Raw genomic sequence first — 13817 nt, 5'->3', positions numbered from 1 at the left:
TGGCCTCAGACTTACTACAGTCAAGGATGACCTCCAATTTCTGTTTATCCTACCTCCCCTTCCTGAGTGCTGGGATTCTCAACTCATATAATCTTGTTTTTTTAAGTGAAGAAATGGCTTAGAAAGTCAAAGTGCTATTGTGCCTTCTTTGTTTTTTATCCTGTGAACTCTACATAGTCTAAAGATTCAGCTCAACGCATGTATGTGTGTGGTAGACAAACTTTTTTTGGTTATTTCTCTGAATATTGTTGATTTTCATTTTTTTTCAAAACATCACATGATTGTTACAAAAATTTCCATTTATAGGAAGTGGAAAAAAAAAATAAGAAACTGCTGCCATGCTCCTACCCGCAAGCCCTAGGTCCCCAGGGGAGTTTCCTGTGAACAGCTGATTCTCACCTCCCATTCCCTTCCTTCTCTCTCTTTGTTTTTTGAACCATGATCTTGCTATGTAGCCCAGACTGGCCTCAAACTCATGGTCTGTCTGTTTCTGTCTCCTGAGTGTTGGGATGCCGGGCATACATCACTTTGCCCTATTTCCATCCTGCCCTTCCTGGCGACCCCCCAATTTTTCTTTCTCACGTAAATGATGCTGTAATATAAATTATTCAACTATACACATTAGAATCAGATATACCTGTCTTTCAACCCCAGCTCATAGTGAATCATTTGAGTGACCTTGGACAAGTTATTTTAACCATAGTGTGTGTGTGTGTGTGTGTGTGTGTGTGTGTGTGTGTGTTATCTGAGTAATAATAGTATCTGCCTTTTAGGATTATGGAATATTTAATGCGATATTATAGGAAAAGCGTCTAGTAGCCTAGTACATAGTAAGCAACACACACATAGTCTAGTGGCGCATAATGAGTTAGAGAGAAAGCATGCACTAGATCTTAGAGCTTGGGGTTCTAACTCTACCTTCCCAACTTTGCCTTATCTCTGTTTCTTACCCAGACAACCCCGCCCCAGGCACAAATGTGCAATATTTGCTAAATGAACAACTGCGGGTATGTGGGTCGAGGGTGGATCTAGGGAGCTGAAGTCTGTGGAGTTCTTGGGATGCCTGTCCTTGGACAATGCAGGCTTTTGCCCCAGGGGTGAGGAGAATGGGGGCACAGCAGGGCTGGTTGGACCAGCTGTTACCTCAGGGCTCCATGCCTGGACAGTTGAGCCTCTAGGGCAGAGACAGGGCTCTCAGCTTAAAGGATCTTGGCTTAAAAGGAATGTGCAGTGGGCTGCCTCTGCTCAGGAGGGGCTAAAAAAAGCCTCGGCCTCCCCTGGGCTACGTGTGAGGGTTATCAAGGCTCAAGTCAGCTCATCTCTCTCTGGCTGCTCTGGCACTTAGGAGAGGGTCTGTTTCCCTGCCCCTCTCTGGGTTTCCACCAATTGGCAGGAACGATCAGTCTGCTCCAGAGGTGCAAGCTGTGAGGAGTGAGGTGTGTGCGTGGGTGGGGGAGGGGGGTAGGGTGGGGTGGGGTGGGGGATGGGGAGGGGACTGGTGGCCCCAAACTGGTGACAATACTAGAATGTCAGCTGCGCCCTGCTGGTGTTTCTTCCTTTTATAGTCAGCGACAGTTGCTCCTGCTCTCACCAGCCCCTCTGTGGGGGCTCCTGCCCAGGATAAAAGCAGAAGAAGGCCTTCCAGTCTCCCATCTTCTCTCTCAGGGCCACCGCTCTTCTTTTGGTCCCTTTTTAGGTCCCACCTCCACTGGAGACCCCAAGACAGCATGCCTCCCAAGAAGCCTGAGCCCAAGAAGGAGGCTGCCAAGCCAGCCACAGCCGCTGCTCCAGCCCCTGCCCCGGCTCCTGAGCCCCTCAAGGACTCTGCCTTTGACCCTAAGAGTGTGAAGGTGAGTGACGCTCAGCCCACTGGGTAGGGGTAGAGATGACGGGGTCCTATTTTCTCCTTTGCCGAGAGATCTGAGTCTCTCAGGCCAGACAGAGATGAGGACCATGGCATCCATGCCCTAGGTCATAGCTCCAAAGGCCAGTAGAACCAGAACTAGACTTAGGTTAGCAGCTTTCCTTTTTAACAACAGGTTGCTGCTATGCGCAAAGAGGCTCAGCTAGACCACCCTGGGTTAGTCCAGCAGAATCCAAAATGGCGGCAGGTGCAACCAACCAGCCAGCTTTTGTAAAACATAGCGTGGGGCCACCGTAGTGAAGCCAAGATCGGCCTTCACCTAAAGTGGATTCGGAATATATCTTTTACAACTTGCTATTTTATTCTCTGTGTATGGATGTTTTACCTACATGCATGTCTGTGTGACGCGTACACACAGTGTCTGTGGAGGCCAGAAGAGGGCGTTGGAACCTTCAGAACTGGAGATACAGATTGGGAGATGCCATGTGGGTGCTGGGGATCAGACCTTAGTTCTCTGGAAAAACAGCTAGTACTCTTGACTGCTGAATTCTCTTTCCAGCCCTGAGAGGTGGAACATGCTTATGGGAAATAGACACATAATGGGAGCTGGTGGTACATCTGGGAATGGGTGTGAGCAGCCAGGGAGGACGCTTGTGTGCCGGGGCATGGGAGGCTCCACTCACAAATAGACTCTTGGGAAGGGAGGTAGAGAAGACAAGAGCAGCCTGGGGCCTCCTCTCTTCCTTTCCCTTACACTGATGGGCCACTCTTTTGCGGCCCTAGCCTGAGTGGCTTACTCCTGGCTGAGACCTCTCTAACTTGGTGAGGGAGCTGGGCCTGCTTTCTTTAGTCTCCCAGTTTTAGGCCCCCTTCATCTTGTTCTCTTCACCTGGCCCGCAACACCCCTCTCTCTGGAGCTGGTGTGAGCCCTGTTGACTGACTTAAGTCATTTTAGGCCTCCCAGCAATCTGGCCCAGCTGCTGAAGGAATGAACCAGGAAGGGCTGGGCCTGGGAAGGAGGGGGTCCGAAGCTTCTAGAAAGGAGCAGTTTGAAGACTTGACACCAGATTGGGAGAGGTCAAGTGGCTTCTGGTATGAAGAGCTATTAATATCAGGTCTGGAGTGGTCCCCGTCCCCCACCCCCACCCCCCGCCATCAGGGCGGGGGAATCTCACAGGGCGAGGCTGGGGTGAGGAGGAGGACAAGACAAGTTTCTATGACACACAGGCAAAGACCCTGAACCCAAGGCTCTAACTGTGTGGGCCTCCATAGTCTTTTCAGGATCGAGCTCACTTAAGACGCTTCATACAGTACTGTGCCAAGGGGTGGAGACCCTGTTAGCCCTCCCAGGGCTTTAGCAGAATCTATCTGTCAAAGACATGAAGGAGTTGCCCCATGCCTGGACTGGTTGTGTGGCTCCTTGTGGGGAAACAGAGTAGCGGAAACCCCCGATCATCCCCGGAGGCTTTCTGCATCATCTGTCTTTCCTGAAAGCTGACCATCTGTGTCCCCAGGAGCCTTTATTTCTGATTTGTCTGATAAAACGCCATGCCTGGTGCTTGTTGTCTGGACAGCAGCTGCCCCGTGGCGTCAAAGGAGCACGCTCCCCTTTCGTCTCTCACTTCCCCCCACTCAGGCACCTCTCCTGATTTCCCGTCCTTTAAACAGGAGAAAGGGAGAAAGAAGTCAGCGTTAGTCATGGGAGTCATTCCCCGTTCACACAGCACCCAGTGTCTGGTTTATAAGATCCCCTGACCCAAGTGAGAGCAGAGGTAACCCTGAGCCCATCGCGTCACGATGACTCCGGGGTCAGGCTGAGTGCTTCTGTCTTGGTTTCTTTCACATGTCTGCTCCTGGGGCAAAAAGCATCGCAAAGCAAGGCAAGCTTTGTCTTTCCCTCGGAGGGTTAGTGTAGACCTTGCTTTTCCTCATGCGGGGTGGAGGGTGCTTTTCTTTTCCTCTTTTACCTCCATACTTTGCAAAACCACTCCTGGCCATAGCTCCCTGGCTGAGCCCCTGTCAGTTCTGGAGAAGAGGTAGGGTGGGCATGGAATGCCTCAGGGGTGGCACCCAGCGCCACTGAGGAAGGGAGGACCAGGGTAGAGTGGAGTTGGGAAGGACGTCATCGAAATGACATCCCAGATTGTTAAAGTGATGACTCATACTTGGTCATCTTAGTTCATTTTTCAGAACGTCCCACCCGGGTACTCAGAGTTGCACAACCATGTGTGTTTGGGGACGGGCACCCCAAATCCATTTCTTCATTCAACACAATATTTTTCTTTTCTTTCTTTTTTTTTTTCTTTTTTTTTTTTTCGAGACAGGGTTTCTCTGCGTAGTTTTGCGCCTTTCCTGGAACTCACTTGGTAGCCCAGGCTGGCCTCGAACTCACAGAGATCCGCCTGCCTCTGCCTCCCGAGTGCTGGGATTAAAGGCGTGCGCCACCACCGCCCGGCTCAACACAATATTTTTGAGGACCTGCTATGCACTAAACACTTTAGTGATAATGTTACCTGGGCTGGGTGGGGGCAGGGACCTGGTTTTAATGAGACAGGCCCAGATGAGCAGTGACAGAGAATCCAGGCACCTGTGACTTACTAGAGTGCCTGGGAGAAAGGTGGTGTGGGGCCAGGGAAGGGAGAGCTTCATGCGGTGAGCTGCGGGCTGTCCCAGAATGAGCAGCAGTGAGCATGCAAAGCCACAGAAGGCACTTCTAGTCAGGGCAGTGTGAACTGGTGAGATCCTGGGGTGGCAGCTTCTCCAGGGCTCTCTAGGAGGAGAAGGAGTTTCCTGTCGGCCCAAAGAGATAGTAATGCAGCTCACCACAGGCTCTAGGACTGTGTGGACAGATAACTTCCCTTCATTTTTTCCTCCTTTTTTTTTTTTGTTTTTTGTTTTTTTGTTTTTTTTGTTTTTTTTGTTTTTCTGAGACAGGGTTTCTCTGTGTAGTTTTGCGCCTTTCCTGGGACTCACTTGGTAGCCCAGGCTGGCCTCGAACTCACAGAGATCCGCCTGGCTCTGCCTCCCGAGTGCTGGGATTAAAGGCATGCGCCACCACCGCCCGGCCATTTTTTCCTCTTGATGGCAATTTTTTAAAAGATTTATTTATGAGTATGGGGGTCTTGTCTGCATGTATGTGTGTGTACCGTGTGCCTGTCTGTCGGAGAGAGCACTGGAACCCTCGGTACTGGAGTGGTAGATGGTTGTGAGCTGTCATGTAGGTGCTAGGAACGGAACGTGGGTCCCCTTCAGGAGCAATAGTGGCTCTTAGTTGTGGAACTTTCCAGCAGCTCCACCCTTTCACTTGCCTTCTTGGTTTTGAGAGAGCTTTGAAGGCTGCATTAGCTCCTCGATCTCCAGCTTTGGCCCGTTCGTCAGGAGGCTGGTTTACACTCCATCCGGTCTCCTTCCCTCTTCACCAGTGGCCGACTGGAGGTGACCAGACTTCCTTTTGGAAGCCGTTAGCAGTCTCTGCCCTCACTCCTGTTTCTTTCCCTACAGATAGACTTCAGTGCCGACCAGATTGAAGGTGAGTGCGAACACCCCCATGTTCTTGCACTTCCAGAGAAGAAGTAGTGGTCCTTGGTTGTAACAGTAGTTATTATCATCCCAGCAGGCCTGCTCGGTACAGTCTTGGGCACTTTATATGGATCAAGTCACTTGATTCTTCAAACAGTCCTATGAGGTGTAGTAGCTATCGCTGCCCCCATGTAACAGGTAGTAAAAATGAGGCTTAGAGAATTTGGGTGTCTTGTCCGTTCTCCCATGGTCGGTAGAGGTGGATCCAGGATTCAGATTTGGGTGTCTTATTCTAGACCTTTGTTTTCAGCTGTCCTTTCAGAGTGCTTGAGATAGAGTTGATGCTCAGTATCAAGTGATGCTGATGTCTTTGCCTCTCCTCCATCCCCCCTAATCTGTTAAGACATCTGGAAGTTGTAAACAGAGGAGGAGCTTTCTGTCCTTATGCTTGATTATATCCGGCAGTTGCTTCCCAAATTACCACTCTGAGGCTGATATTAATTATAAAAGCTTGGCTGATAGCTCAGGCTTATTACTAGCTAGCTCTTACATTTAACTCAACCCATATTTCATTTATATCTATCTATCTATCTATCTATCTATCTATCTATCTATCTATCATGTATACAGTGTTCTGCCTGTGTGTACACCTGCACTGCAGGCCAGAAGAGGGCACCAGATCCTATTACAAGTGGTTGTGAGCCATGGTGTGGGTGCTGGGAATTGAACTCAGGACCTCTGGAAAAGCAGCCAGTGCACTTAACCTCTGAGCCATCTCTCCAGCCCCCATATTTCTTATATTTTTGGTTGTGAGCCTAGCCTTTAATGGCTGAGCTATCCCTCCAGCCCTGCCCCATATTTCTTATCTATGCTTTGCCAGTGGTACGTGGCATGTTACCTCATTTTCTACATGTCTTGCTTCCTCGGTGACTGGCTGTCCTCTCTCTGACTCTGCCCTCCTTCCCATCATTCTCAGTTTGGCTTTCCCACCTAATTTCCTGCCCAGCTACCAGCCAATCAGTGTTTATTAAACCAAATCTTTACAGTGTACAAGAGGGTTGTTTCACAGCAGGAAGTCCTTCTCTCTGTTCTTGATACTGGAAACACTCTTTAGTTTATGGGCACTCCCTCCTTCATCATGAAGCATCTGTGACACACTCACCCTCCCTGGTGGCAGAGCCAGTGGTGACTCGCAGGTACACTAGCCTATCTGTGGTCTCTGTCACCAAATCTTCTCATTTTCAATAGGGACAATTTATATTTTCTCAATCTTATATAAAGTGTCAGTAAATGCAACTTTAGGATAAATCTCAAGGGGTTGGAGAGCTGGCTCAGTGGTTACAAGTGTGTACTGCTCTTGCAGAGGATCTGAGTTCATGTCCCAGAGCAGTTCACAACCACCTGTAACTTCAGCTCCTGCACTCACATGCACCCGCATACACACATAATTAAAGATAAAATAAACCTTAAAAGAGGAGAAAGCTTGGGACTTCTGACACGTGGATGTACTTAAGCAATCAGAGAGACCTTCATGTTGTTTCCATTTGGTATGCATTAGCATCTTTCCTCCAGGTGGCCTTCCTAGCACTGGGTGAAAGCATGACCACATTTGGGTTGTAAGATGAATGATAGTTCTTGCCAATTTCCCTCTAAGAAAGTGGTATCAGTTTACTCACACACAGAACATGAGAACTGACACATGTGTTTTGGACCTGTGACAGGAATCTGTTTCTGTCATACGCCGTGGAGACTCACTGTTGGGTCACAGTTTGGTGGACACCGTGAAATTCTTAGTGCTTAGTTAACACGTGTGTCTGTAGCTGTGTCAAGTCCACAGCACCAGCGAGGACTAGAAACTCACTCAATAACCAGAGTCTCCCATCTCCCAAGGGAAATCGTGGCGGAAAGCTCACCAAGACAGCTGGTTGAGTTCTGTTCTCCCTGAAGTTTTCAGGTTGGGGTTTAGCTCTTGTAACCTTTCACACCCTGACTCTGTAGCCGCTTCTCTTCATTGTAGACAGATGGTTCCTGTCCCAACCGCCTGGTCCCAAATAAACACACAGAGACTTATATGAATTATAAATGCTTGGCCAATAGCTCAGGCTTATTACTAATTAGCTCTTAGATTTTAAGTTAACCCTTATTCCTTATTTACACTCTGCTACATGGCTGTTCATCTCCTTCCCTCTGCACCTGGAAGCCTACTCTCTGACTCTGCCCTTCCTCTTCCCAGAATTTTCTTAGTCTGGCTCTAGAGCTCAATCTCTTCCTGCCCAGCTATCAGCCAATCAGCTTTTTTATTAGCAAATGAGAGTAATACATATTCATAGTATAGAAAAGAATTGTTCCACAGCACTTCATGTTGGATTATGATGGTTTCTTCTTTAAGTTTCATCCCTATTGTCTCTCCATGTGCTTTTTGGTGAAGCTGTGGCTACTGGTGAGTGATTTTCTTTCTTTCTTTTTCTTAAGATAGGGTCTTAATTAACCCAGCCTGGCTGCAAATTCACTTTTAACTGAGAATGGCCTTGAACTTCTGATTCTCCTGCCTCCACCTCCCAAATGCTGGGGTTAAAAGTGTGTATGACCACACCTGGTTTATGGGGTACTGGGGATTGAACCCAGGGCTTCACCCATGCTAGGCAAGCTCTCTACTGACTGAGCTACATCCCCAGTCCCAGCCTACGGTTTTGTTGTGTTATGATGAGAAGAACATTCTTTGGGAATTAGGGGACTATTTTATTGTCACCAGCTCCTCCACTACGAGCCATAAGGTATTGTTCACTCCCCCATCTTCTTCCAAGTTCATTTTATGTTTGTGTGCATGCATATACACTCATGGAGGCCAGAAGCAGGCATCAGATCTCTTGGAGCTGAATTTACAGGCTTTTGTGAGCTGCCTGATGTGGATGTTGGGTTTCAAACCTTGGCTGATAGAGCATTAAGCACTCTTAACCACTGAGCCATCCCTCCAGGCCTGTAGTCACTTCTACAAAAGTTAATTTTCTTTTATTCAAAGCGAGGATATTTGGTTCTGTTCAGTTTTGAAATTTTGTGACTATTCAGCATCTTATCTACATCCACCCTTCATCTATCTGGAGCTAGTTACCACATTGTTCTGAGCTTTGTATTTTCTGGGTGCTATGGCTCCAATTTCCTTATTGCACCCTCCCCCCTCCACAGGAAGTTCCAGCTGTTGACTTCTCTGATCCCTTGCCAGATTTGCATAACCTTCTAGAACTGGGCTTCCACCATGTGGCTCTTTGTCTCCTGAGGCGGCTGCCTCATTACTGTCATGTGTCACCACTTGATGTGGTGGCCCCTGTACCAATGGCTAGTAGTAATTCTAAACATTGGTGTTTTCATGTGTCCACTGGGATCCCCAGCAGGAGGAATTGTATGTAATTAAATCTGGGGCACTCTGCTTTGACTGTGGAGTAATTTGTAAGTAATTCATAAGGAACCAAGCAGTTCTAAAGTACCTGGAAAGGATTAAAGGCAGCGCCCCCCCCCCCTGTCCTGCCCCCTCTCAAGTAACTCAGCATTCTTTGGTTCACGCTGTTGACCTGCTTTACGGCTGTAGGAGCTAGCTTCCAGCAGATGACTTCTCTTCCCGACCAGATTTGCACATTCCGGAACAGGGCTTCCACCGTGGGCTCTTTGCTGCGCCATCAGTGACAGCAGTCTGCTGTCACTTGCGGTTGTCCCCTCCTTTGTCCACGGCTTGAGGGGACTTAAGTGCCGCTGCCAGTTCATAGTATTCTAATACAGTCATTGAATCCAAATTGGTGGAGAATTAGCCAGACACATCTATAATCCTGCCACTTGGGAGGTGGAGGCAGGGGGATCAGGAGCACCAGGTTATCCTCTGCTACATAGCACATTTGGGGTCAACCAGGACTACACAAGACCTTGTCTCTCAGAAATAAAAGCAAACAAACCGATGAAGAGCTAAGGCTATTTACAGAGGGCCCAGGGGTCTTCATTTGACTTTGCCCCTTAGCTGCCTGCTCTGCAAACTTCAAGGTGCCAGGTCTTTCTTGTACTGAGCTAGCCCAAGAGGCAGGAGACAAGAGAGGCACCTTGGTCTGTTCCCTCCGACTGTGAGCCACACCCTTGGCACAATTTGTGCTCCCACCAGCCACACATGCAGGTGGACATTGTGTCCCCAGTTAAAGCTAAGACCTACAAAAGTGTCAATTTACCAAAAGCCACCAGTGGTTCAGTGGTTCAGTGGCAGGCCTGGTGTGGCCTGACTATGACCCCCAATGTCACCTTGTCTGGCTCTGGAGCTCTTGCAGTTGGGAACAGGTGGTCCTGATAATAGCTGACTTTGGAATAGGTCTTATCACTTTGCAAACTGTGTTCACATCCTGCCACCTCCCAGGACACTCAGGGACAGGGATAATGGGCAGAGTAGGAGGGAGCTGAGACCTGGCCTGCCTTTCCTACTCTCCTAGGCAGAGCCAAACTGAAAATCTGGAAAGCCTCATTCCTGGCAGGGATAAGATGTGGGGTGAGGAGAAATAGGGAACTAGCCAATCCTATAACTGACTGGGAGAAGGGATCCCGAGGCCAGTGCTAGGACAAGTCATGGGGTCCCCAGGTGACTTTGCTTGTCAGAAGATGGGGTAAAAGCAGTTTCCAAGGACAGCCTGGAAGAGTGAGTGGCTCAAGGGAACTGCTACGTCCTTTAACTACTCCATTGAGGAAGCCACAGGCACTGCCTTCTCCTGGGGCAGGGGGCTGTAGCTGGGTGTCTCTCTGCAGAGTTCAAAGAGGCCTTTTCCCTGTTTGACCGAACTCCAACTGGAGAGATGAAGATCACCTATGGGCAGTGTGGGGACGTGCTGCGGGCCCTGGGCCAGAACCCCACCAATGCCGAGGTGCTGCGTGTTTTGGGCAAACCCAAGCCTGAAGGTTAGTGTTGGATTAATGTTTAGATATTTCAGCACCCATACAGAACGGTCTAATAACTGGACCCCGTGCAGAGTTCCAAGGACCCTAGTTTTTTTCCAATTCTGTTGTCCCGTCCCTGTGACTCTGCCTGTCACATGTGAAGTGGCTCACTCTAAGCCCCGGGCGGTGTCAGGGCTGGGAAGAGGCCTCTCGGCCCTCTCCTCCTCTGGGCATCGACTCAGGCGGTGTTCTCGGTCTGCCCTCATGCGCTTTGGAAGAGATGAGTTCCAAGACACTGGACTTCGAGATGTTCCTGCCCATCCTGCAGCACATCTCCCGCAACAAGGAGCAGGGCACCTATGAGGACTTCGTGGAGGGGCTGCGGGTCTTCGACAAAGAGAGCAACGGCACTGTCATGGGGGCTGAGCTCCGGCACGTCCTCGCTACTCTGGGTACGTCAGCAGAGATGAAAGCTGAGTGGCGTCTGGTGGGGTGTGTCTAAGGGTCCCTGTTTCTGGCAAACCCTAATCCAGGGCCTCTTTCCCTGGTAGCTATGGGAACCCCTCACCCCATCTACCCCAGGAACTGGGTTTGCCCAGCAAGTACCAGGAGCTGGGAGAGGAGAACAGCTGGCAGAGAAGGGGTTACTCTGAGTCTGCCGTGGCCTCGGGGCTTCTTTCCTTACCTTCACGTTGCTGCTGTGCCCTGAGATACTTGATCCTGCCTTCCAGAGCTTCTGCTGAGGCTTGGCAGTAGCCATTTCTCAGATCCAGGATGGGCTTTCAGCCTTCTGAGTGCTTCTGTTTTCCTTCCCGTTCTCTGCCACTTGTCGTTTCGACCCCATTGCCACACCCCACACAGGCGAGAAGATGAGTGAGGCAGAGGTGGAACAGCTGTTATCTGGGCAGGAGGATGCCAATGGCTGCATCAATTATGAAGGTACGGTCCTTCTTTGCTTCCCAGGGTGCCCCGGGTAAGAGAGCGATGTGGGATGGGATGGGCCAGCCCAGAGGCTGCAGGATGTGTGTCTCAGATGGGCTGTGGCAGATTCTCACTGGGTGCTGTCTTTTTCCATCCTAGGAGTGAATATCTGATATAATGGAAGGGGCATCAAAATACATCTGTATTACTATTATTGTGTGTGTATATATGACTATTATTGTGTGTGTATATATGACTATTATTGTGTGTGTATATATGATTTGCATGTTGGTGTGGGCACACATATGTGTTCAGAGGTCAGAAGACAATTTCCAGGAAACAATACTTCCTTCTAACACTGGTTCCTGGGGACTGGACTCAGGTCATCAGGGTTTTGCGACAAGACTTTTACCCACTGATCCATCTCATTGGCCCAGGACCTTGACAGCTCTGTGATAAGCCATGTGTGTGACTTTGATCAAGCCACCATGTCTGAGCCTCAGATGGGGGGTGGTGGGCGTGCTGATGCCTTTCATAAGTTGTGGGGATCTATAGTGTAGTGATGGTGTAGTAGTTCATGTCACCTGTCTAATGTCAGCACAGAGGGATACAGCAGAGTTCAGGTCTCTTCCCTCTTCTGCCTTCTCCGTAAACCCTCTCGGAAGAGAATTCCCACCTGCAGAAAGGGCATGGCAAGGCTGGAAGTGTGGGTGACAGGAAGCGGTGGAGAGGAGGGCAGAGCTCCGAGGAGGACTCTATGGCTGATTCTCGTTTTCTTTCCTCAGCCTTTGTCAAGCACATCATGTCCGGGTAAAGCCAGATGTCTCCAGGGTGAGTTCTGCCTCTTCCTCAAGGTCCTTTCTGGGTCTAAGGGGTTTATGGATACACCGCATGCCCTAGAAGTCTTCTGTGCCAGGTCTGTGCAGCCACGATCGGAGGGCGACCCGGGGCTACCAGCTTGTGCTGCTCACGTCTCTCCTGCCCAACCTCTTGCGCCCTCATCTTTTGCTTGGTCTTAGTTAGCATTTCTATCACTGTGGTAAACACCATGATCAAATGCAGCTTAGGAAGGAAAGGGTTTATTCAGCTTACAACTCTCAGGTCACACTCCATCACTGAGGGAAGTCAGGGCAGGAACTCAATGTGCAGAAACCCGGAGGCAGGAACTGCAGCAGAGGCCGTGGAGGAACACTGCCCGCTGGCTTGCTCCTCACGGCTTGCTTGGCCTGCTTTCTTACACAGTTCAGGGGTGTCCAGAGGTGGCACTTCCCCAAGTGGACTGGGACTTTGCACATCAATCATTAGTCAAAAAACCAAGCCAAACAACAACAAAAAACCCTACTGACTTGCCCACAGGGACTCGGATGGAGGCATTTTCTCAACTGAGGTCCTTCTTCTCAGATAACTCATGTTGGCAAAATAACAACAACAACAACAACAACAAACCCCCAACCCCCCAAAAACAAACAAACAAAAAGCCAACCCGGACATGCCCTGTTTTTACCTTTACTGTTACACCTTCTTGCCTCTCCCTAGGTCTTTCAGGCCTGGGCCCAGCACAGGCTCCTGGGTGTGACAAAGCCTCACCCCAAGTTAAAATCCCTGGCTTATGCCTCTTTACTTCAAACCCTTGGTGTAGACACCTCCCCATGATGTGGGATTGTGATAAGGGCATGGGATGTGGGAGGGTGACGTGCTTTCTCTATCTAGCACTTTTTCTTTTTCAGGTGCTTGGCCCTGAGTGAGCAAGGGAGAGACCTATGGTGGCTGTCACAGAATCTTGGGCTCACACCACGTCACAGCTCTATCACCTCTCAGACCTATAACCCTCCCTGTAAATAAAGAGCCCAGCACCGAGTCTCACCAATCCCTGGGCTGTTTTTAAAACCTATTAGTGGAGTTAATTTGTGTGTGCGTGTGATAATGTCACCCGAGACCTCGTGTTCTTGAGAAATGAGTTGATCTGGGAACAGGGAGACTATGGCAAAAGGCCAAGGATCCAGGAATAGTGGCATCAGACACATGAGGGAGAGGCCTCGGAAGGGCCTGCAGCTTGAAGATGCAGGGGTCTCACCCCCACAAGGCTCTGTCTCCACTCCATCACCCCTAGGCAGAAGGTGGGAAAAGGAACACCAGGGACTGTCAGGATCCTTCACGGAGTCCTGGCTTCACACACCTATGATGCCAGTGGTGGAGATGTGGAGGCAGGAAGATCAGATCATGTTGAGCTACACAGTGAGTTTGAGGCCAGCCTGGGCTACATGTAGCCGTGGGCTACAGCCTGCTTCAAAAGAAAGTGTTAATTCAACACTTGCTTAGTATGTATAATTACCTTAGATCCCTAGTGCTTTAAAAAATGTAATTAAACACAGAATACAGACTTCAACATAATAACCATTTTTCAGTCAATTCAGTACTTGTCTTAGTTATTATTTCTGTTGCTTTGAAGAGACACTATGCCACAGCAACTCTTATAAAGGAAACATTTAATAGGGTGGCTTACAGTTTCAGAGGTTTAATCCATTATCATCATGGTGGGACATGGTGGTGCGTAGGCAGACATGATGTTGGAGCGGAGAGTCCTACATCTTGACTCCTAGGCAACAGGAAGTGG

General features: G+C 49.4%; 1 protein-coding gene across 2 annotated transcripts; it reads left to right on the top strand.

Moving 5' to 3' along the window:
* The first annotated feature begins 1262 nt into the window (after positions 1–1262).
* Positions 1263–13094, top strand: Myl4 (myosin light chain 4). 2 transcript variants are annotated; one of them, XM_037201284.1, is made up of 8 exons: positions 1263–1436; positions 1697–1850; positions 5366–5393; positions 10154–10303; positions 10561–10734; positions 11144–11221; positions 11989–12034; positions 12931–13094. In XM_037201284.1, the coding sequence occupies exons 2-7, from the start codon at positions 1728–1730 to the stop codon at positions 12015–12017; spliced, it is 582 nt and encodes a 193-aa protein (XP_037057179.1). In that variant the 5' UTR covers positions 1263–1436; positions 1697–1727; the 3' UTR covers positions 12018–12034; positions 12931–13094. The 2 variants fall into 2 exon arrangements, with proteins under 2 accessions (XP_037057179.1, XP_028738530.1); XM_028882697.2 differs by lacking the exon at positions 1263–1436 and having other exon boundaries at positions 1548–1850.
* Positions 13095–13817: the final 723 nt, after the last annotated feature.

This window comes from Peromyscus leucopus, chromosome 8b (assembly GCF_004664715.2).
Source record: "Peromyscus leucopus breed LL Stock chromosome 8b, UCI_PerLeu_2.1, whole genome shotgun sequence".
Lineage (NCBI taxonomy): Eukaryota > Metazoa > Chordata > Mammalia > Rodentia > Cricetidae > Peromyscus > Peromyscus leucopus.
This window is presented reverse-complemented; position numbering and strand designations above follow the sequence as displayed.